Source organism: Camelina sativa, chromosome 5 (assembly GCF_000633955.1).
Source record: "Camelina sativa cultivar DH55 chromosome 5, Cs, whole genome shotgun sequence".
NCBI lineage: Eukaryota > Viridiplantae > Streptophyta > Magnoliopsida > Brassicales > Brassicaceae > Camelina > Camelina sativa.
Window position 1 is genome coordinate 2,121,016 of NC_025689.1, and position 27,991 is coordinate 2,149,006.

General features: G+C 35.0%; 9 protein-coding genes and 1 pseudogene across 11 annotated transcripts in view; 7 read left to right on the plus strand and 3 right to left on the minus strand.

Moving 5' to 3' along the window:
- Window positions 1-1,767, minus strand: part of LOC104784959 (formin-like protein 2) — a 6,611-nt gene extending 4,844 nt beyond the window's left edge. Inside the window, exon 1 of one of the 2 annotated variants that reach the window (XM_010510070.2) lies at window positions 714-1,767. In XM_010510070.2, coding sequence (XP_010508372.1) covers window positions 714-1,543 — 830 coding nt within the window. In that variant the 5' untranslated portion in view covers window positions 1,544-1,767. Of the gene's footprint in view, window positions 1-654 lie in introns of both variants that reach the window. The other variant, XM_019245651.1, reaches the window with a different exon arrangement.
- On the plus strand, window positions 4,568-6,070 carry LOC104784961 (protein pxr-1). Of its 2 annotated transcripts, XM_010510072.2 has the most exons (5): window positions 4,568-4,895; window positions 4,973-5,074; window positions 5,173-5,308; window positions 5,401-5,471; window positions 5,578-6,070. In XM_010510072.2, the coding sequence occupies exons 2-5, from the start codon at window positions 4,973-4,975 to the stop codon at window positions 5,725-5,727; spliced, it is 459 nt and encodes a 152-aa protein (XP_010508374.1). In that variant the 5' UTR covers window positions 4,568-4,895; the 3' UTR covers window positions 5,728-6,070. The 2 variants fall into 2 exon arrangements, with proteins under 2 accessions (XP_010508374.1, XP_010508376.1); XM_010510074.2 differs by lacking the exon at window positions 4,568-4,895 and having other exon boundaries at window positions 4,912-5,074.
- LOC104784960 (mitogen-activated protein kinase 6) lies at window positions 5,958-8,605 on the minus strand. Its single transcript, XM_010510071.2, has 6 exons — window positions 8,164-8,605; window positions 7,784-7,913; window positions 7,238-7,375; window positions 6,815-7,147; window positions 6,541-6,721; window positions 5,958-6,432 (listed from the first exon to the last, which is right to left on the minus strand). The coding sequence occupies exons 1-6, from the start codon at window positions 8,394-8,396 to the stop codon at window positions 6,254-6,256; spliced, it is 1,194 nt and encodes a 397-aa protein (XP_010508373.1). The 5' UTR covers window positions 8,397-8,605; the 3' UTR covers window positions 5,958-6,253.
- On the plus strand, window positions 12,337-13,687 carry LOC109133057. The gene is made up of 2 exons (XM_019245652.1): window positions 12,337-12,527; window positions 13,268-13,687. Exon 2 carries the CDS (start codon window positions 13,288-13,290, stop codon window positions 13,489-13,491), a length of 204 nt encoding a protein of 67 aa, XP_019101197.1. The 5' UTR covers window positions 12,337-12,527; window positions 13,268-13,287; the 3' UTR covers window positions 13,492-13,687.
- On the plus strand, window positions 14,183-16,226 carry LOC104784963 (U5 small nuclear ribonucleoprotein 40 kDa protein). The gene is made up of 2 exons (XM_010510076.2): window positions 14,183-14,322; window positions 15,012-16,226. The coding sequence occupies exon 2, from the start codon at window positions 15,047-15,049 to the stop codon at window positions 16,076-16,078; it is 1,032 nt and encodes a 343-aa protein (XP_010508378.1). The 5' UTR covers window positions 14,183-14,322; window positions 15,012-15,046; the 3' UTR covers window positions 16,079-16,226.
- Window positions 16,107-17,356, minus strand: LOC104784962 (molybdopterin synthase catalytic subunit). The gene is made up of 2 exons (XM_010510075.1): window positions 17,207-17,356; window positions 16,107-16,902 (listed from the first exon to the last, which is right to left on the minus strand). The coding sequence occupies exon 2, from the start codon at window positions 16,793-16,795 to the stop codon at window positions 16,238-16,240; it is 558 nt and encodes a 185-aa protein (XP_010508377.1). The 5' UTR covers window positions 16,796-16,902; window positions 17,207-17,356; the 3' UTR covers window positions 16,107-16,237.
- Window positions 17,458-20,496, plus strand: LOC104784964 (cysteine synthase, chloroplastic/chromoplastic). The gene is made up of 10 exons (XM_010510077.2): window positions 17,458-17,843; window positions 17,999-18,108; window positions 18,192-18,249; window positions 18,392-18,655; window positions 18,910-19,047; window positions 19,171-19,222; window positions 19,308-19,387; window positions 19,550-19,609; window positions 19,742-19,822; window positions 20,235-20,496. The coding sequence occupies exons 1-10, from the start codon at window positions 17,592-17,594 to the stop codon at window positions 20,325-20,327; spliced, it is 1,188 nt and encodes a 395-aa protein (XP_010508379.1). The 5' UTR covers window positions 17,458-17,591; the 3' UTR covers window positions 20,328-20,496.
- LOC104784965 lies at window positions 23,019-24,223 on the plus strand (annotated as a pseudogene).
- Window positions 24,257-25,096, plus strand: LOC104788782 (jacalin-related lectin 25-like). Its single transcript, XM_010514564.1, has 2 exons — window positions 24,257-24,295; window positions 24,530-25,096. The coding sequence occupies exons 1-2, from the start codon at window positions 24,257-24,259 to the stop codon at window positions 25,094-25,096; spliced, it is 606 nt and encodes a 201-aa protein (XP_010512866.1).
- On the plus strand, window positions 26,058-26,699 carry LOC104784966 (probable jacalin-related lectin 26). The gene is made up of 2 exons (XM_010510078.2): window positions 26,058-26,322; window positions 26,429-26,699. Exons 1-2 carry the CDS (start codon window positions 26,074-26,076, stop codon window positions 26,531-26,533), a joined length of 354 nt encoding a protein of 117 aa, XP_010508380.1. The 5' UTR covers window positions 26,058-26,073; the 3' UTR covers window positions 26,534-26,699.

A 27,991-nucleotide genomic window follows, 5' to 3' on the forward strand; every position in this document is an offset into this window, starting at 1 on the left:
TGCTGATCTAAACCACCGCTTCGAGAGTTTACTAGAGTACCCAAGTAGAGAAACTCGGAGGAAGTGTGGGAAGAAGTGTACTTGGGTGGCTGTTGATGTTGTTTGTGTTTCAGGGAGCCGTCGGAAGGAGAGGCGTTGAAGAGCTGAAGAGCGTCCGATCTTGTGGATTTAGTGTCGTCTGCACGGGAGGAGCGGCGGCGATGGCGAGTTCGGCGGATGAAGATGATAATGACAGCGAATAGAGAGAGGAGAGCCGCGGCGGAGATGGCTGAGGCGGTTATGGTGACGAGCTTGGAGATGTAGTGGTTGCTGTGACGTTTGGAAGGGTTCTGATGAGTTGGGAAGAGGAGAGAAGAGATGTTGGCGGGAAAAGTAGGTAGTGAGGCCGGAGGAGGAGGTGCGGGAGGAGGGTGAGAGGCGGTAGAAGCAGGGTCTGAAGAAGGAAAAAAAGGGTTACGATGCGGCGGAGACGGCGGAGGAGGAGGAGGGTTTGCGACGGAGGAAAAAAGATGTTTCTCGTGCGGTGGCGGTGGCGGGACCGCTGGTTGTTGTTTCTTGTGATGGTGGTGATGCGCGTGTGGGGAAGGAGACGGAGGTTGAGAAGAGGAGGGTTGTTGATACGGAGGTGGAGCGGCGGTTATGACTGGANTAAAGGAGGAAGAGGACGAAGCTCCGGCGAGCCTAGCTTTTGGTACTGTGAGTAAGATGAAGATGAAGACGACGAAGCTGGAGGAGGTAACTCCAGTACGCCGGTGACACCGCCGGAGAGGGAGATTGGAGACTTTTGCTGATCTAAACCACCGCTTCGAGAGTTTACTAGAGTACCCAAGTAGAGAAACTCGGAGGAAGTGTGGGAAGAAGTGTACTTGGGTGGCTGTTGATGTTGTTTGTGTTTCAGGGAGCCGTCGGAAGGAGAGGCGTTGAAGAGCTGAAGAGCGTCCGATCTTGTGGATTTAGTGTCGTCTGCACGGGAGGAGCGGCGGCGATGGCGAGTTCGGCGGATGAAGATGATAATGACAGCGAATAGAGAGAGGAGAGCCGCGGCGGAGATGGCTGAGGCGGTTATGGTGACGAGCTTGGAGATGTAGTGGTTGCTGTGACGTTTGGAAGGGTTCTGATGAGTTGGGAAGAGGAGAGAAGAGATGTTGGCGGGAAAAGTAGGTAGTGAGGCCGGAGGAGGAGGTGCGGGAGGAGGGTGAGAGGCGGTAGAAGCAGGGTCTGAAGAAGGAAAAAAAGGGTTACGATGCGGCGGAGACGGCGGAGGAGGAGGAGGGTTTGCGACGGAGGAAAAAAGATGTTTCTCGTGCGGTGGCGGTGGCGGGACCGCTGGTTGTTGTTTCTTGTGATGGTGGTGATGCGCGTGTGGGGAAGGAGACGGAGGTTGAGAAGAGGAGGGTTGTTGATACGGAGGTGGAGCGGCGGTTATGACTGGAAAAAAGGGTTGATGAAGTAAGTGACGAGAGTGGAGACGTTGATCGGCCGTGGAGGAGGAAGAGAAGAAACAGAGAACGGCCAAGATTGAACAGAAGGGTATATTAGTCATTTCTTACGTTTTTCACCCGAAAACACAAACACAAAACTAGTTCTAGGGCTTGTTGTTGTTGTTGTTGTGGCATTCAAAATCTGACATTGGAGAAAAACAAAGACAAGAGTGTTGAAGAAGCGCTTGGTTTGGTCGATGAAGAGAGAGAAGGAGAGATACACTATTAGCCCACTGTGTATCACTAACCAAAAAAAAAAAAAGTTTGGTCTTTACGAGGACAGAAATTGGAGGGAATAGTAAGTAGCATATAGGTGTCATTACTTAAAATATTTATTTGATTTAATTGAGAAATTGGTTTATTTATTTCCACGTTTTATCTTATCCAAAAATAGCTTTAAATTTTTGTATCTGTAAAATCGAATTATTTAATAATCCAACATTTTAATTTTGAATCATTAATTTGTTTCAAAACAAAAATTAAATGATATGGTGTTGTGTTGGACCAATTGTTAGCAGAAAGATCGAATTTCGATAGTAATGCATGATTGGTGTAATAATTAATAGCGGTGGACATCTTTTCTCAACTTTGATTTTCTTCAATTAGAAACAATAGTTTGTTTCACGATTATGACGTGATTAGTATACTTTTTACTGTTAATTATTAGTACTTCCTACTAGTAAGATTTTAAAGATCTTGATTGTGACTACTTCACTACCTTGATTAGTTAAACATGTTATAGTAGTTTCTTCCTCTTCTTGTTGCTATTGTAATAGTATTGAAATGGTGAAAATTTAATGGCTCCTCAAAATCTTTTTGGAGTGTGTACTGTGTACTGAATAGCGTTCCAACACAACACAACCACATTGTTTATGTAATAAAGAAACCGAATATATTGAGACAAACAAAGATACGTTTTTGCATAATGAAGAGAAGTCTAATTACTGCATTTGCGCATTCTAGTAGTATTAACTGATTACACTTCAACCGAAATGTTAGCTTTGGTCATGCAATGAATACAAATTCAATGTCGCAGAGCCGATTGATATACATCGTGACAATTAAAAAAGATGGCCAATGGATTTATTTGGTCGGCGGTATTAATCTGAAATTTATTGTCCACCCATGACCTATTATTGAATATCCTAACGTACGTAAAAAAATAAAAATAAAGATTGTGATAACAAAAACATTAATCGAAATAAAGATTGTGAAGTGACTTTTGTGCAGTGGTCAAAGGTAAGTCTTTAATGTACAAGGCACCATTACACCAGGGATCGAGTTTCGCTCCCTACGAATGTAGGGATTAGGTTAATGGGCCGGCCTGTTGTGGTCTACAAAAAAAAAAAAAAAAAAATTAATCGAAATTGTTCCAACTTTTAATTGCTCCTCGTATACATCTATTGGAAACATTTTAGCTAGTTTTTGATATTTGGCAAAAAGAAAGAAAAAAGTAGACACTATACACTATACACTGGCAGTGTATATAATTACAAATTTGCAAGTAACAAAAAAAAGTGTTGGGATATGCATCATTTTCCCACTTCTCCAAAGATTCTCTTCTGTCTCTTAGAAATTTTCACTTTTCACTTCCTTTATTTATTACTTGTTTTTAAACTTTACCTCTTACTTTATTTTATACAACAATTAAGGGACTACAATTTGAATTATCCCACTTAGGTTTTGGTCAATAAAAGTATCAACTATTATACTCCAAATAGTTTAATTACATTCTTTCGATTAACTTAATCAGTAAGCATCTTAATAGGTGGGGTGCAAAACATTCTCTCTGTTGAAAAAAGGTTTCACTGACCACACAATTAAACTATTGTTTATCATCTTCAGGGTAAAATTAAAGTATAAACTATATATGCTACAGGCGAACTAAAAACGACGACGTAGAAAAGAATCGTCGGTGAGAAATATAAATAGTCCGAGCTAGGGAGCAACAAAAACTGAGTACAGAAGAGCGTATACAGAGATAGAGCTACACGACGAAGTCTTTTTTTATTTTTACTGTGAACCCGTGAATCACGCAAATCCAGAACGTTTCAGTGAGTCACCCCACTTTGTTTCTTTATAGACACGTGTCAGTCTTCTTCATCTCTTTGTAAAATGTAAACACTCTTCTTCAACCGGCTATCTCCTGTTCCGGTTTTCCCTACTTAAATTACGATGTTTACCTTTTAAGGTCCATTAATCAATTCAAATCATACAAACCTAACTGTACAAATGAATTATGAAGTATCTCTATCACTATTTATTGTGTTCAAATATGATTGTTTTGCATCATTTCAAACGTGAATTTGTATTTTATAGGAGTATGTTCTTTAATGAGAACAACTTTGGAGAGAAAAGCTATGATTTTATGTACTGAAAATAAAAAATAAAGTTGACAAACAAATTATATAATAGTAGTATAAAGTAGTAACGTTTTGAAACTACAGAACAAAGTAAAACAGGAGCTTATTATTATTGTCAGTGATTTGAAAGCGAGACATTTTTCAAATTATTTTGAAGGCAAAGTGAGATATAATTGAAAAGCATGCATATATAATAAGCAACCTTTTGAGGGTATATATGTGAGAAAATATACCCTTTTTAAAGAGTGGATCGTGCTCCTTTTTAAAGAGTGGATCGTGCTCCAAACGACGTGAAAGGCAAAATCTTTTGCATTAAAATTGGATTTTTGTGGGGGAAAAAAAAGTAAAAGAATAGCTTAAACAAAAAGGAGAAAAAGTTGCAAAAAAATAAGAAAGCCAAAGCCAAGTGCTCCAATATGTTGCTTCATCTAGTTTTTCTCTTTGTTTTTTTTTCTAAATTTCACTTGAATAATTCACGAAAAAAATGATTGTAGTTCCTTTTAAAAAGATATCTATCTACCTTAAAAAAAACTAAGAAATCTTATGTTTAAATACGTAAAATTTGGCATTTGTATAATAAGCTCGTGACCTCATGTATCTTTAGGCCCATTAATAAACTATAATGCCCGTTATTGTTTTTTTTTCTTTTGCTTTTCCGATCAACACCTACTTGTCATTATTACTACTCCAGTATTTAAGAACAACATAGACTTATCAGCCATAATATACAATTCTAACCAATCCAGCACAATGCAATAGAACCTTAGTACACACTTCTTTTAGAACATTCTTTGACTACCGATCCTATCAGCCTCTTTATTGCTATCTTGAAAAAGTCTTTAATAATGCGATCAATGAGACCCTTTAAAGTGGAATGGAACGAGCACCAATCTACTTAATTAACCAAGCCTTCATGATCATGTATGTAAAAGTCCATCGAGACCACATACATTGCTCTCTTTAAAGCTTGATTTATCACCATTTCATTTTGAGCCAACCAATTGTGCATGGAGCTTTCCGTCTAACTTCCGGAGGATTAATTAAGATCGAGGTATATATAACCTCTTTGCTATATGTCTAAGCTTCATTGTCTTGTCACCGAAACATTTCTGATGAGGCGAGTCGCAGATGGATGGTTCATTTCATACACCAGAGTGGCATGCTGCACGTTTGGCCAGTCTCAAGACTACTCAGACAATTACTTGGGAAGAGTATAAGAAGAAGCAAAAGGTATATAGTGTTCTTCTTATATTAAATAGTTTACGTTGTGTTTATGACAGATAAGAAATGATTTTCATTATATATACTTATGTGACCGTCTCTTATAGGAAGAAGAATTGAAAAAGGGGGAACATGAAGCAGATACTGATAAACTGATGCGTGAGTATAGAGCTCAGCTGGATGCTGAAAGGGCAATGAAGCTCTCTAAGGGAAGGAACTATTCTACAGATCAATCCACAAAAGGTTAAATACAATAAATTGAGTCTTTGCTTTCTCTATGTCAGACAATCTCCAATTTGCGTCTAACTTCTCTGATATGCTCTATGATCTTACAGATAAGAAGGAGAGAGATCTCACAGATAGAAAGGAAAGAGATTCAAAGAGAAAGAGAAGCAAAAAGAGAAAGGTGCTTAAAACAATTTGCATCGAGTTTAGTCTGAGCAACTCCTATAACTTTGTTGGCTTGTAGCGTAGCTTCTGTTAACATGCATTGTGTTTTTTTTTAAATACAGCATTCGAGAAGGCGATCATCTGACTCAAGCTCATCCTCTGAATCATCAAGTAGTGACGAAGAGGAATCTAGGAAATCAAGGTCAAGTTCTAAAAGATCAAAAAGGGAGAGGAAACACAAATCTAGAGGCATACATTCAAAGCCAAAGTAAAGATGAGGATGATGATGGTCCTATACCGCTATCGAAATTCTTTGGCAGTCTTAAGAGTTGACACATTGCAAAGACTTGAGATTTGTGTTCAGCAAATGTGTACTATTCTCATCTTCCTGCAATAGTTACAGTTCTACAATTTGTTACGCTGGATTCAAAATTGCAATGATGTACGCGTATCCGTATGTTTTATAAAACAAGAAAGTTGACGATATTGGCAAACATGTAGAGACTAATAAAGGTGGGCTATCATAACACATGAAAACTATTTCTGAGACAATTTAAGTCTTAAATAGCTGCAACAACAAAATGAGGGCAAATTACAAATACGGAAAAGGAAAAAAAGAAGAAATTATCCAAAAGACTGAAAAGAAAAAAAGTTTGATGAGCCCCGATCCCCTTCAAACATCTTTCACAAGTATACACAAAAGACAAACAATGATCTTCCTCCTCCTTTCAAGAATGTTGTCCAGACCAAATTAAACCAAACCCATATCTCTCATCTTCATCTCCCAAATGCTCTTCTTCAAACTATTTGATGATATTCAGGATTGAAAGCAAGCGCCTCACGGTAGATGAGTTCCTTCATCTGCTCCTCTGAGAGTGCGTGGTTTTCAAAATCAAAGTTGAAAGGTGACGTACACTCTGGCTCATCGCTTATGTCGTGCAACGAGTTCAGGTATGGATGTGCCAGTGCGTCTAAAACTGAAATCAAGAAATCAAGAAGAGGTGATCACTACTGACTCTTGAATAATCAACAACTCCTTGTTATTTTTGGAAGTTAAAAAATGGTATAGAGGTTTTGGGACTGACCTGTGATTCTCCGTCTAGGATCAAATGTTAACATCTTCTCGATAAGGTCTATAGCTAAAGGATGCACTGTTGGGAACTTATCAGTAATGGATTGGCGAGGATACGGTGGAAGTTGTCTGATGTATCGCTTTGCGTTTTCGTTCAAGAACTCAAGCTCTTCTTCTGATGGAGTTCCTATGAGCTGCAAAAAAAGAAATTTGTTTCAATAAGTTTCTTTAAGTGTACAACATCGAGGCTTTTGTTTTTTTTGGTCAAAGAAGGGTTACTACTTTACCTCCATGAGCAAGCGAAGCTGATGGACATGATCCCGTCCAGGGAAGAGTGGCTTACGGTCCATTAACTCCATGAAAATACAGCCTACAGACCAAACATCGATAGCTGCAGTATAATCAGAAGAGTTTAAGAGCAGCTCTGGTGCACGGTACCATCTTGTGACAACATACTCAGTCATGAAATCACTCTCGGAAGTGACTCGAGCTAGCCCAAAATCGCAGATTTTTAGGTCGCAGTTTGCGTTCAGGAGGAGATTACTTGGTTTCAAATCCCTGTGAAGCACATTTGCGGAATGAATGTATTTCAAGCCACGAAGGATCTGGTAAAGAAAATACTGCACAATGTAAAAAAGGGAAACTTGAGTTAGTTCAGGTTTTCAAGTCGAGTTATTGGTTAAACAAAAGCAATCTCAAAAACTCAAAACCTGGCAATGTTCTTCGGATAATGCTTGATTAGACCGTATGATTTGATGGAGATCAGTGTCCATTAGCTCATACGCGATGTAAACATCGTTGAAAGCGTTTCTTAATGGTGGTGGGATTATGTCTCTGATAGCAACAATCTGATATAAGAAAAATATGGTAACTGTTATATCAATCGGAAAAAGGTTTACACGTAGCAAACGCCAACATGGTAAAAACGCTTATATTTTGCTATTCGATTTCTAGAACAGATAGAAAAAGATCATACTACCATATAAGGGCTAAACCATCCAAATCAAACCACAAAAGAATGCACGCACATATACTATCAACATTCATGTATATTCCCTTAAATCTAAATGTTATGTGAAAACATTCATGCACAAAACACCTATACAAGATTTTGCACAGCTATTTACCTAAATTTTTTTGAATTAAACTAGTGGTTACCATGTTTCAAGTGTATATGAATCTACAATCCTATTAAGCTCTCTACAATAAGGCTATAAACAGATGACTCTTAGTTTAAAAGAAAAAAAAAAACTGACATTTTCATGATCCATGTGACGAAGCAGCTTGATCTCACGGAGAGTCCTCTTTGCATCAATCTTATTGTCGAAAGCGTTAGCAATTTTCTTGATTGCAACGCTCTCATTAGTTTCAGAGTTCATAGCCGAACTGCAAAAAAATCACACAAAAAAAAGGATAAATCTTTCATTAAATACCACCAGACCCCAATCCATATTAAAGCTCAAAAACGTTACACACCCATCCATCAATCAATTTTACAAATTTCGGATCACAAAAAAAAAAAAAAAAAGTAGGCAACTTTACCAAACCCAATCCACAAAAAAAAAACATATCTTTTTTTCTTTATTCAATTAAAAAACGAAAATTGAAAACAAAGAATCGGAGAAAATGAAATTACCAAACGATGCCATAAGCACCTTTGCCAATAGGCAGGATCGGAGGCTTATACTTGGCGGTGACCTCGAAGATGTTTCCAAATATGTTATACTGGATAAACGTACCACCATGGCTAAGAGTCGCCGGGATATTCTCAATCCCTGGCATCTGAGGAGAAGGAGCCGCGGCGGAAACACCAACAGGAGCTTCCGTCATCTCTGTATCAGCCGCTGGTTGATTTGAACCACCGTCCATGACCGGTAAAGATTAAAGCTTTTTGGAGGTTGGTGTGGATCGAGGAGGAAGAGGTAAATTAAAAATCTTGTTTTTTTTNTTTTTTTTTTTTTTTTTTTTTTTTTTTTTTAATTTGGGGGTGAGTGAATGAATATGAATGAGAGAATGAATGAAAGGAGAAAAATTGATTTTCTTTGGTTTTGGTTTTGGTTTTGGTTTTTGGGGTCAAAACAGATCTGAGAGACAACAAGTGACAGTCATGTGCTCTCTCTCTCGCGTGTTATATACGTACGGACGGATCTATTAATGGGTTTCCAAATGTCTTAGCAAAGCTCACCGTTTAATCCTTCCTAATGATTTAACACTCGTTAAAAATTCTTTTGAGTTTTGAGATTGACTAATACTTATAAGTTCATATATCATTCATTGATTTCCTTGTTTCTACAAATTCTTTGGTTTTAATAATTATGATAATCTTTTCATTAACAAGGGTTTTTAATGATAGTATCATTAAGAATTACTATTGATATCATTTTGTTCGGTTGTACTTTAATTTTGCGATAGTTTTCGTTATTTGAAAGATTGTTAAGTAAATGTTGGGTGAAGAGAATCACAAATTAATGTAACTATTATCATTGATGTAATTTTGTTCGGTTGTACTTTAATTTTGTGATGGTTTTGGTTACATGAAAGATCGTAACTAAGACTTCTGATTCCAACAATGGAGAAATATAAAGATTATATAATAGTAATACAAAGTTTTTAAGTTTTTAAAATATCAAACTTTTGAAACAATTAAAAAAGCACCATATATTAAGTTAATCATCATTGATATTAAGTTATCGGAATATGATGTAACTATTATCATCATTGATATTATTTTCTTCGGTTGTACTTTGATTTTGTGATCATTTTAGTAAATTTAAAATTTCTAAGTTTTACGTAGCTTGAAAGACACGTAAAAATATTAAATACATAAATATATTAATTAAATTCATTGAAACTGCGATCTAATTGGAACAATACATTTTTTTGCTAATCAAGCACCATATATTAAGTTATCAGAATATGTTGTAACTATTATCATCATTGATATTATTTTGTTTGGTTGTACTTTAATTTTGCAATCATTTTAGTAACCTAAAAATTTATTAATTTTACATAGCTTGAAAGACACGTAAAAATATTAAATACATAAATATATTAATTAAATTTATTGAAACTGCGATCTAATTGGAACAATACATTTTTTTGCTAATCAAGCACCATATATTAAGTTATCGGAATATGCTGTAACTATTATCACCATTGATATTATTTTGTATGGTTGTACTTAAATTTTGCGATCATTTTATTAACCTAAAAATTTATAAATTTTAGGTAGCTTAAAAGACAAGTACAAATATTAAATACAAAAATATCTTAATTACATTTATTAAAACTTGATCTAATTGGAACAATACATTTTTTTTTGCTAATCAAGCACCATATATTAAGTTATCGGAATATGTTGTAGCTATTATCATCATTGATACTATTTTGTATGGTTGTATTTTAATTTTGTGATCATTTTATTAACCTAAAAATTTATAAATTTTAGGTAGCTTAAAAGACAAATACAAATATTATATATAAATATATATTAATTAAATTTATCAAAACTTGATCTAATTGGAACAATACATTTTTTTTTGCTAATCAAGCACCATATATTAAGTTATCGGAATATGTTGTAGCTATTATCATCATTGATACTATTTTGTATGGTTGTACTTAAATTTTGTGATCATTTTATTAACCTAAAAATTTATAAATTTTAGGTAGTACAAATATTAAATTACAAAAGTATCTTAATTAAATTTATCAAAACTTGATCTAATCGGAACAATACATTTTTTTTGCTAATCAAGCATCATATATTAAGTTATCGGAATATGTTGTAGCTATTATCATCATTGATACTATTTTGTATGGTTGTACTTTAATTTTGTGATCATTTTATTAACCTAAAAATTTATAAATTTTAGGTAGCTTAAAAGACAAGTACAAATATTAAATACAAAAATATATTAATTAAATTTATCAAAACTTGATCTAATTGGAACAATACATTTTTTTTTTGCTAATCAAGCACCATATGTTAAGTTATCGGAATATGTTGTAGCTATTATCATCATTGATACGATTTTGTATGGTTGTAGTTAAATTTTGCGATCATTTTATTAACCTAAAAATTTATAAATTTAGGTAGCTTAAAAGACAATTACTAATATTAAATACAAAAATATCTTAATTTAATTTATCAAAACTTGATCAAATTGAAAAAATACATATTTTTGTTTTTGCTAATCAAGCATCATATATTAAGTTATCGGAATATGTTGTAGCTATTATCATCATTGATACTATTTTGTATGGTTGTACTTTAATTTTGTGATCATTTTATTAATCTAAAAATTTATAAATTTTAGGTAGCTTAAAAGACAAGTACAAATATTAAATACAAAAATATATTAATTAAATTTATCAAAACTTGATCTAATTGGAACAATACATTTTTTTTTTGCTAATCAAGCACCATATGTTAAGTTATCGGAATATGTTGTAGCTATTATCATCATTGATACGATTTTGTATGGTTGTAGTTAAATTTTGCGATCATTTTATTAACCTAAAAATTTATAAATTTAGGTAGCTTAAAAGACAATTACTAATATTAAATACAAAAATATCTTAATTTAATTTATCAAAACTTGATCAAATTGAAAAAATACATATTTTTGTTTTTGCTAATCAAGCATCATATATTAAGTTATCGGAATATGTTGTAGCTATTATCATCATTGATACTATTTTGTATGGTTGTACTTTAATTTTGTGATCATTTTATTAACCTAAAAATTTATAAATTTTAGGTAGCTTAAAAGACAAGTACAAATATTAAATACAAAAATATATTAATTAAATTTATCAAAACTTGATCTAATTGGAACAATACATTTTTTTTTTGCTAATCAAGCACCATATGTTAAGTTATCGGAATATGTTGTAGCTATTATCATCATTGATACGATTTTGTATGGTTGTAGTTAAATTTTGCGATCATTTTATTAACCTAAAAATTTATAAATTTTAGGTAGCTTAAAAGACAAGTACAAATATGAAATACAAAAATATATTAATTAAATTTACCAAAACTTGATCTAATTGGAACAATACATATTTTTTTTTGCTAATCATGCACCATATATTAAGTTATCTGAATATGTTGTAGCTATTATTATCATTGATACTATTTTGTATGGTTGTACTTAAATTTTGCGATCATTTTATTAACCTAAAAATTTATAAGTTTTAGGCAGCTGAAAAGACAAATACAAATATTAAATACAAAATATCTTAATTAAATTTATCAAAACTTGATCTAATTGGAACGCTACATTTTTTTTTTTTGCTAATCAAACATCATATATTAAGTTATCGGAATATGTTGTAGCTATTATAATCATTGATACTATTTTGTATGGTTATACTTTAATTTTGCGATCATTAACCTAAAAATTTATAAAGTTTAGGTAGCTTAAAAGATAAGTACAAATATTAAATACAAAAATATATTAACTAAATTTATCAAAACTCTGATCTAATTTGAACAATACATTTTTTTATTTACTAATCAAGCATCATATATTAAGTTATCAGAATATGATTTCTTCGATAGATCGAAGAAAAGATTGAAAATTTTGTACCTATAGTGTGATTGAGGTCAAAGCATGAAACATGCTTGGCTGTGGGGCCATATTGGTGATAAAAGATATGATAGTTCGATTTGAAAGTATTCCAAAAATACAAGGATCTAATCAAATATTTTTCAGAAAATAAATATCTTCTTCTATTGTGTTACAGTTGGGTTCGAACTCGAGACGACTTAGTTTCTGAATCGATCCCTCTTTCACGCGAGCTCATTCATTTACTTGGGTTTAGGGTTTCGATAGATAGGCAAGTGGCCACGACACTGAGAGAACCATTTGTCACCTATATAGGGAAACGTTAGGCTTCTGTCGTATTCTCTGTGGAACCAAAAAAAAAAATATCAGCTTTCTGTATCTCAATCGGATTTTTCGAGTTATCTGTGAAAACGTAAAGCATCAGGTTCGTTTCCATTTTAATTTTGTGATCCTCTGGACTCATTTGTTCAAAAGATCCAATTTTTAACTGATAGATTCTGCTCTAGTTTCATTTTTGGCATCTTGATCTGGTTTGAGAACTTTTATCGGTTGGGATCATAAGATGCTAGCTTTGGATTTGTAGATGTAGAATTAGAGTCTATAATGCCTTTATTTCTGCTTTAATTTTGATTTTGACTGTGATTGATGATTAATTGGAAGCTAAAAAAGCATCTGATTTGCGCCGATTGTTATAAGCTTGTGAACAATTATGTTTAGACTGATGCACTTGGTGAGCAGCTGATTGAATTGTTCTATCCAGTCTCCATTATAATGCAAAAGAAGAGTTCTGTTTTGCTGTAATGTTTTGCAATCTTCACACCATGATGTTGCTCATCTTTGATTTTGTTGTGCTTAGAGCACTGTCACTTTATCTTGACCTTGTAGTTCTTAGGATGAGCATTAACAATTGGAAATGTCTTTATATTCAATCGATTTGGATCTTTCTGTTTTCAGTATGTGAACAATATATGTCAGTGTTCTACGATTCCTCAGAGCTTCTATAGTCTCATTGTTATATACATGCTTCAGAGTTCTCTCTAGTTAGTCATCCTTACTATTTATGAAACTGTGATGTGTGAAGATAGAACAGTTAGCTAAGACTTTCTCATACTTGGGTCTGTTCTGCAACATGTGACAATTTTTACACTTTCTTGAATGTTGCAGGTTTAAAGACTTTGAAAACAATGGCGGGATTTCCAGGTTTTAGTTACCTTGGTCCAAAAAGCAAGAACACGGTTGTAGCGGGTGGATTAACGGTTTTTGTTTTTGGGGTATACTTCTACACAATGAGGGCTGTTGGTGGCACGGATGAACTTCAGGTGGCTATTGACAAGTTCGAAGGCCAAAAACCAGTTGAGACCAACACCAATGTTCCATCTAAGGTCTAATGTAATCCTCACCGGCTTGATATGTCCAACCAAACCCGTTGTTGTTTATCTTTGTCTTCCAAGTTCTTTACTTCACTCTCGTTCGTCAGATTGGTATCTGTGTTTGAGTCTCAGTCCAATCCCTCCTAATACAGTGTTTTAAACAAGAGAATTCTGATCAGGACATGGTTTTAATGTTCTTGACATAACTTTATCATAGTCTTGTACCTATATGTTTGTTATAAGGTTTGGCTATAGATAAAAATAATCTGTTGCTCCGTCAAAAATCAATCAAGAAAGAGTTGGAACTTGGAAAGCTCAAAAGATGAAGGAGATGGGTAACCACTCATAGGTGGGCTAGTGGTAGGATGGATTTCGGGCTGAGGGTGAGATTCCCAATATTCCCGGGTTCGAATCCCCACGGCTGCAAACACCTTAAGTGGCCACCGCAGAAAAATTTAACATTGGGCTATGCGGCCTCCAGGAACCACTCTTGCCGCCTTCGGGACGCACGCCAAGCCTTCGGACTAGTGGGCTAGTCAGGGCCCACTGGGCTTTGGATACCTGGATTATCAAAAAAAAAAAAAAAGAAGGAGATGGGTTGTTTTTGATAAAAAGAATAGTATCGGGTTCAATCTGACGTTAATTAAAAAATATAAAGGTCTTATCAGTATTTTGCAAATTAACCCGATCGAAATAGAAATACAGACTTCTTCTCTTTAACTTTTTCTGAATCTCTCACTTGCTCTATTCTCGCGAGCTCTTCTCTCTGGGTTTTAGGGTTCCGGTAACTTTGCAAACGACACCGAGCGATTCGTGCCTCTCTCTGTCTCACACCTACCTTCGACTTCGGTACGTTATTTCTTTCTCTGTAACGAACGATGTTAGGGTTTCTCTATTACGCAATTTCGTTCTGTGAAGTCTTCTGCTGAAAATTTTGGTATCTACTAAAGCTTATTTTTCTTCAACTCGTCACAGTCCTATATGTATTTAGAGCTGGGGTTAGGAATTTTTGTTTCGAGTTTGACGAATCGTGTTCTTAGCTTATAGATTCATAGTTGTTTTCTCCGATTCTATTGGATGTAATATGTCAAAATTGATCTGTGAGATCTATGTAACTGGACGTAATGTCCTTTGTAGTCTCTGGTGCAAAACCTCAAGCTTTAGAGCGATTTTGATTTCTTTATGATCTGTGTTTATACCCTTGCGGCTTGCGTGTGTATCTCAGATACAAGTTAGGGTGTGCTTATTTGTATAGGAACAGCGAAAAAATCTTGAAACTGTTGACAGTCGTTTCCAAGTTTAACTCTAGTAACTAGTAATGAGACAATACTCTAATTCAAATAGCAAATATTGCACCATGTTGCTTTTGTAAGCTTTACTTGGGTTGTGCAGGTTTCTTTATTCTTCTTGGTGTTTAATATTTTGATTTTGGAATGCAGTATTGAGTAATGGCTTGAAAATTTGATATCTGTAAAGCTCTGTGTGAATGTTGATATAATCTAATCAATCTACTAATTCCTTTTTCTCATGGTATGCAGGTTATAACTCGGTTTACAGTGAAAAGGAGGCTAAGATGGAGATCATGCCAAGAGAGAATGAAAACGCTTTGTCAGGTCCTAGGCCTATGGAATGGTCTACTGTCCCACACAATGCTCCTCAAGGACCTGGTCCCATTGGCAAGAACCGGACATCGAGCTTGGAAGCACCTATCATGTTGCTAAGTGGGCATCCAAGTGCTGTCTATACCATGAAGTTCAATCCAGCTGGAACTCTGATTGCATCTGGATCCCATGATAGGGAAATCTTCCTCTGGAGAGTTCACGGGGACTGCAAAAACTTCATGGTTTTGAAAGGTCACAAGAACGCCATCCTTGATCTTCATTGGACCAGTGATGGCTCTCAGATTGTATCAGCCAGTCCGGATAAAACTGTCAGAGCATGGGATGTTGAAACTGGGAAGCAAATCAAGAAGATGGCTGAGCATTCTTCGTTTGTGAATTCTTGCTGTCCCACTCGTAGAGGACCACCGCTTATCATCAGTGGATCTGACGATGGAACTGCTAAGCTTTGGGACATGCGTCAAAGAGGAGCCATACAAACATTTCCTGATAAATACCAAATCACAGCCGTTAGTTTCTCTGATGCAGCTGATAAGATTTTCACTGGTGGTGTAGACAATGATGTTAAAGTTTGGGACTTGCGAAAAGGTGAAGCCACAATGACACTTGAGGGCCATGAAGATACAATCACAGGTATGAGCTTAAGTCCAGACGGTTCCTACCTTCTCACCAATGGAATGGACAACAAGCTTTGCGTGTGGGACATGCGTCCTTATGCTCCACAGAACCGATGTGTAAAGATCTTTGATGGGCATCAACACAACTTTGAGAAGAACCTACTGAAATGTTCATGGTCACCTGATGGTACCAAAGTCACTGCTGGTAGTGCAGACCGTATGGTTCACATATGGGACACAACAAGTCGGCGTATTCTGTATAAGCTCCCCGGCCATACTGGCTCTGTCAATGAGTGTGTTTTTCACCCAACCGAGCCTATCATTGGATCTTGCAGTAGTGATAAAAACATCTACTTGGGAGAGATCTAAAGTTTTAAAGCTGAGAGACCTTTGCGACTTATTTGAATATGAAGTCTTTTAGATTCAACAATGTGCTTTAAGACATTTTGTTTATTAAGAGAAAAAACGAAACATTGCTCTTTTGCTACAAGTAATCAAGAAGAAGATTTGTTATGTCCTGTAATATCTTTATGCTTCATCTTCTTCTACTCTAACTTTACTTCCACAGCAACCTCTTTTATGTTCTTCAGTCACAGGTTTCTTCACTAAGCTGTCTCTTTTCTCTGCAAGTTCCAATCTTTTCTCCATAAACTCAGAATTCTCCTTCCAAATCTCTCCATTAGTGTAAACCTCTTTCTTCCAAATCGGAACCGTTGCCTTCAACTCGTCAATCAAGAACTTGCAAGCATCCAAACCATCCGCACGGTGAACAGATGAGACCGCGATGAACACACTAGTTTCTCCAACCGGAACTGGTCCCAAACGGTGAGCAACTGCAATCTTGTGAATGTCCCAAGTTGATCTAGCGGTTGTACAGATCGAGCTGAGGCATCGTGTGGCCATTGGCACATATGCTTCATAGCGTAGCTCCAACACTGTCTTGCCCTCGAACATGTCTCTTGTAGTTCCTGAGAACGTCGCTATAGCACCAGCTTGAGGGGCACTGACATAATCAATGTACTTAACAACATCTACTTTGTGACCTTCCTCCAAGATCTCTATAAGGTTCTTCTCCTCTGCAGACATCTTTGACCCAATATTACAAGAACGTCCTGAATAGTAAACCTCAATACAATCGATGTTCCAGGAAGAGTAAACCGAGCTTAACAGATGACCCAACCGCAAATTCTAATCTGCAATTAGAGCAAACAAAACAACTATGACAAACAGAGCAAATGATAATGGCAATCACAGTTTTAACTGGTAGAGAAACATCCGAAATCCAAAATCTATAGCTTTGCTAAAATCGCAAATTCCAATCTGGGTTTGATTTTATCTGAATCATAGAAACACAGAGATAACGACAAGTACCTTTCTACACTAAAAATTGATACTTTTTTCTGTTTCGAAAACTTTGTAATAACTTTAACAGCTACTCAGAAATTAAAAGAAGGCAAGGAACAAAAAAAAAAAAGATTCAGAAAGATTTGATTTGACCTTTGAGAGCTTGGTAAGGCTGCATGATGATGAAGATGAACATGTGCTCTATATTCACCTCCTTATCAGACTACTAGGTTGGTGAGATTGTTTAAAACCAAAAAAATCAAACCTTTCCTGAATTTTTATCTCAAAGTTTGTTTCTTTTCTCCAGATGCTCTGTTTTACCATTCCAAGAAAAAGATAAAATTCAGTAAAAAGATGCCAAATTGATTGACTTTTTTTTTTTTAACTCTACAAAAGCGATGTCGTTTGGGAACTACAGTGCGATCTCATCAGTGTCTCTTCAAGTTTAAACCGCATCTCTCTCTCTCTCTCTCACCTTCTCCTCTGTGTACAATATCGGGAAAGTGAGGAAGATACATTGAGGCAAAAAGATCAAATCATGGCGGCGACATCTTCCTCTGCTTTTCTCCTTAACCCGTTGACTTCTCGCCACCGACCTTTCAAATATTCGCCTGAGCTCTCTTCTGTCTCCTTATCCTCTAGAAAGGCGGCTACTTCTTCCGATGTTTTCTCGGCTGCTCTCACGCTCAAGAGACAGAGCCGGAGGTGTTTCGATGTTGTGTGCAAGGCTGTGTCCGTTAAGCCCGAAGCTGGTGTTGAAGGGCTCAATATTGCCGAGAATGCTGCTCAGGTTTGAATTGGTGTTTTTTGATTACATCTGAATAGAAATAGAGAGGGAAAGCTAAATTGAGAAACAACTAAGCCTTTAGGATTGTGAATTTGACTTCTTTTTTTTATCTCCTTTTGATTTCGTTGTTTAATCTTATTTTCCTGAAATTGATTCAGCTTATTGGGAAGACTCCAATGGTTTACTTGAACAATATAGTCAAGGGTTGTGTTGCAAGTGTTGCTGCTAAGCTTGAGATTATGGAACCTTGTTGTAGTGTCAAGGATAGGTACTGTCTTACCGATTTAATTTTGGTTTGCTATCTTTACATATTGTATCTATGTTGAGCTTTTGTTGCTATGGTGATTTCAGGATTGGGTATAGTATGATTACTGATGCTGAAGAAAAGGGACTTATAACACCTGGAAAGGTATAATGGATTTGACCTTTCTTGTTGTTAAGAAGTTAGAATGAGTACTCACCTACGATAGATGTTGTAGTGTATCAAGTTTATTAGTCTTAGTGTGTCAAGCCCCTCTCTAACTTTTTCTTTTCTTGTTACACGTTTTTAGAGTGTTCTTGTGGAATCGACAAGTGGAAACACAGGGATTGGCCTTGCGTTCATTGCTGCTTCAAAAGGCTATAAACTTATTTTGACCATGCCCGCATCAATGAGTTTGGAAAGGCGTGTTCTTTTGAGGGCATTTGGAGCCGAACTTGTGTTAACTGAACCTGCAAAAGGTATGACCGGAGCAATTCAAAAGGCTGAAGAAATATTGAAGAACACTCCCAACTCCTACATGCTACAACAATTTGACAACCCTGCCAATCCCAAGGTTTGCAATTACTTATCTTCTCATGATGTTTCGACGTGTGACATGAATCATGAGCTAGTCTTACCTCTAGTTTTGAACCATAAGAGGAGAATGTGAAGGGCTTAGTTACGGAAAATATTGAAACTCGTCTGGTATCAAGATTTTTGTTTCTACGACATTTACTATTAAATCCCCATGATAATCTGTTAAACTCTCTGGTTCCACTTATTTAAGCTGCAAGTATCTGTTAGTGTATTAATTTAAAGAATTTGCAGATTCATTATGAGACTACTGGTCCTGAGATTTGGGAAGACACTAGAGGCAAAGTGGATATATTGGTTGCTGGAATTGGAACCGGTGGAACTGTAACTGGTGTCGGTCGATTTATCAAAGAAAGAAAACCCGAATTTAAGGTACATAATAGCAATGGGGCTTGTAGCATATCAGCTGGAATACATAGCCTCTATAATTAGAGATAGGTTGTTCAATGAAGTAGTAAAAGTTATTTTTAATTAGTTAATGTTTACGTGTACCAGGTCATTGGTGTAGAACCCACGGAGAGTGCTATTCTCTCTGGTGGAAAACCCGGTAAAGCATTGATTTCGTTTCCTTGTTTCTCTGACATGTTATTCTGTAACTCTACGTTTCTTTTAACTTGTATTTGAAAATGCAGGACCTCACAAGATTCAAGGAATAGGAGCTGGATTTGTACCCAAGAATTTGGATCTGACTATTGTAGATGAGTACATAGCGGTATGATCTGTTAGTTTGGTTCCTTAAATTATATAGTCATCTCGTTCACCTTCAGCAAGACACTGTTTTCCTTTTTAACTTATCCGTTGACATACAAATATAAATGGCCTGAGCATGAAAGAGTACGATCCAAACGTCACCTGTTTCCTTGCTTCTGATCAGATTTCCAGTGAGGAAGCAATTGAAACTGCGAAGCAACTAGCCCTCCAGGAAGGCTTGTTGGTTAGTCTATTTTTGTATTTCTGTTTTGACTTATTTCTCAGTGGGAACAAGTCTTAGTGGGAGATAGTAAACGAATGTGAATGCATATGAGAAATCTGTGATGATTAGTGAACGATTTATAACATTTTTCAGGTTGGTATATCTTCTGGAGCAGCAGCTGCTGCTGCAATCCAGGTTGCAAAGAGACCTGAAAATGCTGGGAAACTTATAGCTGTAAGTTCTTCATCTATGTATCTCATCATAACTTCTTAGTGGAGGTAGGTGATAGGAATTGGTTAATTAGTCTTTTAATCAGAAAGATTTCTATATCACATCTCCCTCACCAAACCCTAGTCCTGTATCTATGACCAACCACCGGATAATAATAGACAAAACAGTTCTTAAGTTAATTAATCATGAACCTTAGCCTTTATACGTCTAATGAACACTTGCGTTGCCATCATCTCCAAACTGACCCTAGCTAGTCACCAGAAAGAATAATAGAGCTCTTGGAGCTTATTATTTAATTATTAATCCCAATGAAACCGTTTTAGCTAGTATGGAGTAACAAATGTAAGCGAGTCATCATATCATATGTATGTTAAAAATTTGATATGTGAGTTGATATATGCATCTTGGTTTTTAGGTTGTGTTTCCGAGCTTCGGGGAACGTTACCTCTCGACCCAGCTTTTCCAGTCGATTCGAGAAGAGTGTGAGAAGATGCAGCCTGAGCTTTGAGTTTCTTCTGTAATTTCTTGACAAACAAGCAACCTCTTCTTTGATTTATTGCTCCTTGTTTCTCCTAATAGACGTCTCTGCAGAGATATCTACGTCTAGTGTATATTTGCAATGTGCAACGCAATTTGGTGGTTATTAATAAAGGCATAAGAGGTTCGAAAATTTAAAAGGTCTATTGAAAGTAATGTGCAACGCAGCGATGAAATTTAGTTGCAGTTGAGACTGAATCAAGACGAATTTGTAACAGGATTGAGTGGAGTACAAGAAAAAGGGTGATAGAGGCATCATAAATTTGACATTTTCGAACTAACCGTTGGGACTATATGATTGGAAGATCAAGCGACAATTATGTATCTAAGTGGTTCCAAAATAGAAATTGATCCGGCGATATGTGACCAACGTACGAGTTTGGTGGTTTCTATGGGTCTTACAATAGGTACCGTCTGAAATCGATCGGTATGTGTTTGAGTCCCATTACAAGGCCCGACATGGTTGGTAAACGCGAAAACAATTGAGTGATTGACCAAGAAACGCCTTGTAGCCTAGTTCAAGTTGCATAGCCAAGCAAAGACTTAGTTTGGCTCACGAATTATAGAGACGGAAAGAAAATTAAAAAAGGCTTTTAATCTTGTTAACAAAGAACCCAACTAAAGACGGAAAAGAAAAGCAAACTCGTGGTGTGGGGCAAGCATTTGTCAGGTCAGTGCATTAGCAATTACAAGTGTTCGAGTAGTTGAGTCTGACCAAAACCAAAATCAAACATCTAATGTTCACAGCTAATGATTTGATAAAATCTAATTGATCTTGACATAATGGCGTGGCAATATGCCAATATGACATGGTACTACTACTATGTAATCTAACTTCAAAGGGACATAAAAAAAAAAAAAGGATGGTATAACATCTAAGAGTTTATTTTATTTGTAAAACACATATGTAAAACTATTTTACTTATGCCATGTTTATATTTTACTTATGTTTTGATGCCACTTTTTTCCTCTTCTCTAATTTAATACAAAAATAATCAAAAAATACATGTATATCTTTCGTATTTGACATTGTAATTTCCATTTAATTATTTCATGGAACCCACCCAGATATGCTAACGTACGTATAATTATGGGTAAAGCAGAGACATAGCTAGCAACAACATACATAGATAGGTTATAATAACATAAGTCGATAATTAACATATCTTTACGAACAATCTAAGTCGATAATTAACATATCTTTACGAACAACATAAGTTGATAATTCAAATATTTACGAACATAAGTCGATAATTAACATATACTTTTAACAAAAAAAAAAAAAAAAAAAAAAAAAAAAAAAAAAAAAAAAAAAAAAAAAAAAAAAAAAAAAAAAAAAAAAAAAAAAAAAAAAAAAAAAAAAAAAAAAAAAAAAAAAAAAAAAAAAAAAAAAAAAAAAAAAAAAAAAAAAAAAAAAAAAAAAAAAAAAAAAAAAAAAAAAAAAAAAAAAAAAAAAAAAAAAAAAAAAAAAAAAAAAAAAAAAAAAAAAAAAAAGATAAGTCCTTAATGCACAAGACACCATCGCACCAGAGATCGAGTCCCGCTCCCTACGAATGTAAGTATTAGGCTAATGGGCCAGTCTGTTATGGCCCAATAGTTGAAAAAAAAAATAATTAACATATAAGCAGAGATAAGATAGTTTTTTTACAACGATAATTATAACTTTAAGATCGCCACACAGAGAGAGACAATGAAACCCAAACGAACCTGCAAAAATTTGATAATTTAACCTATGATTCAACCCCGTTGTAACAATTAATGATAATTTAAATTTTATATTTAATATTAACTTAAACTCGGTCCGCCATATAAGTATATAACCATGTCCGTAATAATTTTTTAATAAGTGTAAATATATAATATTTTAAAATTTAAAATTTATTATATCTAAAATAACTAACAGTTCATCTAAAAAAATGAGACAAATAACCGAATAACGATTACAAAATTATAAATTTAGTTGCTTGATATAATTAGTTCAGTAGATTTTATTCTATTTCTTTAATTGTGTATTTCTTTAAGTTATATTATTCTTTGGAATATACTCTTTAAGTGTATACATTGCTAGTAATTAATAATAATGCAGGTAAAGTAATCATTTTAATCCCCAAATTCCGTGTATGTATGAGTAACTAAGCCAATCTATATAACCTATTTTGTAATCATGAATCAAATAATAACTATAACTTTATAACCTATAACTTTTATATAGTTTACAAAAAAATTGTGTACTTCCAAAATATTAATTAAGGAATTCCAAAATTATAATTAGAAAAAAACGGAAAAGAGAAATTAAAAAAGCCTTTGAATATTATTACTAGTACGTATCCTTAAAAAGTGCAATGTAGGAAGCATAGTACGTATCCTTAAAGGAAGGCTTTGACCAGCTAAATGAATGTATCTCTAAAATAAGTAAACTATAGGTAAAAAATATATGCAAGCAAGGATAATATATACTGTTTACATTTTCGGTCGTTTGAAATTGAATTTAGTATATTTACTGTTTTCAAGTTGATTTACATTTTGACTAAGGAAGTTTTCTTAGAGCTAGCTAGAGATTTATTTGTGTAAAGCTTTCTCTTCGTCCCTATCAATATATCGTCCTCACAAAGAATAAATTTCAATTCGGAGCTTAATTCTAATTTCGACTGCTATATTCTAAATGAAATCCCGTGATAGGAAGATGTTCAAAATTGGACCAATTGGGTCAATTCTTGATAATCATAAGAGTCTGGAGTGGGACGAGAAGGGACGCAACATGATCTCTAGTATATATTTTGCTTTCGACAGTGATGGCATAAATTGTATTCAGTTTAGCTATCCTGATCAGAACGGAGGTGGTCATCGTGTCTGAAAGGTATGGTGCGTCGGCCGATACCATGAAAAAAAAGTACAAAGCTCAATTCCACAAAATAGTAATCAAGAACTAGACAACATGTTCTTATGTCACTATTCATTATATTTATAATTTTAATGGGCTAAGAACACAGTGTTCTCCCATTGCGGATGGCCTTATAATATATCTTCATGTCTTTTCTTCTTCTGATAGTTATAATATATGGTAATTTATTTTATCCTGAAACCATATTTAAATATATATATATATATATAGTGGAATCTTAAGATTTTATTTTTTGTAATAATTAACACTGTACGTTGTTTACAATGTATAGTTTGTTTTCGTACGTACTTCCTGATGACCACGTTAAAACAAATTTATGCAATACACAGGTGAGACTGAAGGACGATGAGTTTGTGACCGGGTTGAGTGCAATACATTGTATGAAACTGATCACGTCTTTGAACATTCACACTAATCAGGGGAAGCACGGGCCGATTTGTAATAAATTTAAATCAGGAGATTTGGATCAGTATAAGAGGGAAATTGATGTGAAGATCCGTGATCGTCGTGAGTTTGGTGGTTTCTTTGGGTCTTTTGATGACTGTGGCAATCTGACTTCCATCGGCATTTATGTGTGTCCCATTACAAGGATCAGTGACGCACCCCTCAGAACCAACTACAAAGTCACCGAAGTAACCGACGACGACGTCGACGACCAACCCATTCTCTACCAATCATATGATCATCCTTTAGCCACAGTCAACCATAATGAGACGCGTGAATATCCAATGCCTCATGATCATGAGGTCTCTGATGGTTATCATGTCAAGGCCATCGCTCATAAGCCCAAGTTCGAAGACAAGATGAGTCTCTACCAATCATCTGATCGTCTAGCCAGAAGCACTAACAATCGGACACTTGAGTATCAAATGCCTGATCATGAGTTCGCCGATGGTTATCATGTCGAAGTCGAAGATGGGATATTCTCCAAGATAGAGCGCCTTTTCGGAAATCTCTTGGACTAATTGGTCGTTATCCCACGTATGATCTCGATTGGCATGTATTTGAGTCGATCGATTAAGCAACTTCTTGTGGAAGTGTTCAATACTATACCCTAGTTCAAGTTGCTGTTTGAGTTTTATCTTAAATAAAGTAGCTACTTTAATGAAGCAAATGCCTTAATTAGTTTTCTACAATTCTGTGCTCCATGTCTTTTGACTTAAAACGAAATCTATATATAAATGACAAAATCTTTTGCGAATTGATTGTTGGAGATGATGATTACATTTTCAATTTTTTCATGATGACTTTAACTTGTGTAAACTCAGCAGTCTAGTTCCGTACTAGCAAATTGTGATAGATTTTCATCATGGACAGATATGAAAGATTGTAAGAGGAAAATTGATGTGGGGACTTATGATCCTCGTGAGTTTGGTGGTTTCTTTGGGTCTTTTGATGACTCTGGCAAGCTGACTTCCATCGGCATGTATGTGTGTCCCATTACAAGGTTCAATGACGCACCCCTCGGAAGCAACTACAAAGTCACCAATGATGATGAAGACGACGACCAACCCACTCTCTACCAATCATATGATCATCCTTTAGCCACAGTCAACCATAATGGGACGCGTGAATATCAAATGCCTCATGATCATGAGCTCTCTGATGGTTATAATGTCAAGGCCATCGTTCATAAGCCCAAGTTCGAAGACAAGATGAGTCTCTACCAATCATCTGATCGTCTAGCCAGAAGCACTAACAATCGGACACTTGAGTATCAAATGCCTCATGAGTTCTCCGATGGTTATCATGTCAATCCCATTATTGGTCGTAAGCCTAAGCTCAAAGATGGGATATTCTCAAAGTTGGGGCGCCTTTTCAGAAATCTCTTGGATTAAATTAGTCTCTCTTTTCTCTCGACCTAGCATCGTGGTTTAACGTTCCTTTTCATCTTTTTTATTTGTTAATCTCCACCAAAACATAGATACAAGGTAACAGAGGATTGACCCGGAAACGCAACAATCTTCCTTTTAGAAAAAGGGAAGCACTTACAACGGGATCATAGTTATTTCTTGACCAACACGCGACCTCTTCTTTGTTTTATTGCTCATTGTTTCTCCTAATAGACGTCTCTGTAGAGATATCTACGTCTAGTGTATATTTGCAATGTGCAACGCAATTTGGTGGTTATTAATATAAATATTGACATATGAAGTGACAAAATTAAAGACCCGATCGAGTTGCTTTTGCACTCCCAAATATATGCATAATTCGTGGTTAGTCTTGTAACTTGGATTCATACGTACTGAGCCGGCAGTTTCAGCTATTTGCATGATTGAAAGTAGAGTAAATTATACGTATGTAACCTATCACAAGATGAAGTAGTTTTGTTCAATATACCAATGCCTAGAATCATATAGCCAATTCTATTGTCTCAGGAACAGAGCAACGAAGAACAAGGTCTCGTGCACTCCTGCCTGATTACCGACCGTGCAGGCTCACTCGAATAACTCCAATAATCTTGATCAATACCCAAAACGGGTTATGACCGATACGAAGTTTCCATACAAGACTTGAGAAGTCTAATGGAAAACCTTTTGTTTATTTTCCGTGGTGCCAATTGGACTACTTAGAAAAACGTAAGACAGGTTTTGGTCAAATGAAGAGTCTTCTAACACAATTTTCAAGCGTTTTATTTAATGTACCTAAAAACTTGTCTAGCTTGCTCCCAATGAACTCCATAAATGAAAGTTATGACGACTCTTCGGGTTTTGGACAAGACAGAGTATCTTATATCTATATATTCGTCCTTAGTCTATCACTCTCTCTATCCCCTTAAATTAACTGTACTCTGTGGCTACTTTCTATTACACCGATGATGAGAGTAGGATCAGTGGGAAAAAAGTCGACAGATGAGTATACTTATTGGGACGGCGGGGAGGCTCCTGGAGAAGAGGTGATGGGTGACGATGATTGGGATCACAAGGGACGCACCATGATCTCTAACATATACGTTTCTTTCGATGAAGTCATAACGTATATTCAGTTTGGTTTTCTGGAGAATGGAGCTCTTGTCCTGTCTGAACGTTGTGGTGGCTGGGAGGAGGGATCCAACTTTCGTGTTGTAAGTTTTGTGTTTTATGAAAATTTCTTATATATATACTTTATTTCTTTTTTGGCGTTTGAGTAAGATCCGGTCAGGTTAAGTTTCTGATGAAGTTTATTCGCAGTTGAAACTGAAACAAGACGAATTTGTAACTGGATTGATTGGAGTATTAGCAAAGGATAATAGAGGAATCAGGAATTTGACATTTCGTACTAACTACGGTGATTAGTTGATTGGAAAATCAAGCGGCAATTATCCAACTGATTCCAAAATAGTAATTGATCCGGCAATAACTGATCGACGTGAGTTTGGTGGTTTCTTTGGGTCTTACAATAGATACAATCTGACATCGATTGGTATGTATTTGAGTCCCATTACAAGTCCGGACATGTTTGTTAAACGCGAAAACAATTGACCAAGAAACACCTTGTGGCCTAGTCCATGTTGCATTTTGAGTTTTATCTTCTTGAATAAAGTAGCTTTATTGGAGCAATGTCTTTGTTCCATCTTTCTATATCTCAACTCATAAGTAATAAACTTTTCCCATTTCTTCCTTTTATTAATTATTTGCTTTTGTAAAATCGGAGTCACGAGTCACACTACTATACTCTCTAAGATAATGCGTCATTTATTACTATACTCGAAAGTAGTCCACGCGATGCGTGGATTATGTATGCATTATTAATTTGAAATAAATAATCAAGTTTCTATTCAATTGTATATGAAATATACATGTAATTATTAATTTATGTCTTGAAAATTAATTTTCATAATATTACGATTTAATATAATATTTTAATATATAAATGTTACATAATGCTTCATAAAAGAGTCATTTTGAGATAGAGAAAACTAATTAAATTACACAGAATTGTTGAAAATATTTAGATAATATGTTACTATAATAATAGGACCATTGTTTGAGTTACCAAAAAATCAATTTAATTTGGTCTTTTTGTTAAGTAATTAAGATAAATTATATTTATTTACATTTTTGTCTTTTTTTGGAAAAAAACTAATAAGTAGTCTAAAAATAAAATTGTAAGACCTTACTATTTAACTACTTTGATAGATAATTTAATGTTGTTCTATATATTAATTTTACTTTCATCATCTAAAATTAATACTTAATAACAAATAATTTTAAAAGAAATACTCTCTCTTGTAATCCATTTTCAATAATATCCTTATATATATACAAAATAACTAAATTCTAAACTCTAAACTTTAAATATTAAACATTATCTCTTCATCACTCTTGAATGAACTTGCCTCAACTTTTTTTTTTGTGAATGATTTCATAAATAAAAATTTGACTTTTATAAATTTTATACCATGGAGTATTGATGTACCATTTTTTCTATTGATTGCTTTTTTTACGACTCACCTCTGTATAATTAAATTTTATTTTGCTTGGTCCAAATGTTTGAATTGCCTTTGATATGCCTCCATCTTCATGGATAGTGATTCTCCACAATCCAGCTTGGCCAATATTGTAATATGAAACAAACTTCCTTTCATCCAACAAAATGAAAATGTTGCCACAAATCATAATCCGGCCTTCTTTCCATTTATCATTGAAAATTTTAAACTGTACATTAGTTTAAAAATTATGTGGAACTTTATCAAATGGTTATATTAGACAATACTCCCTCTGTTCCTGATTAATCCATATTTTAGGATTTTC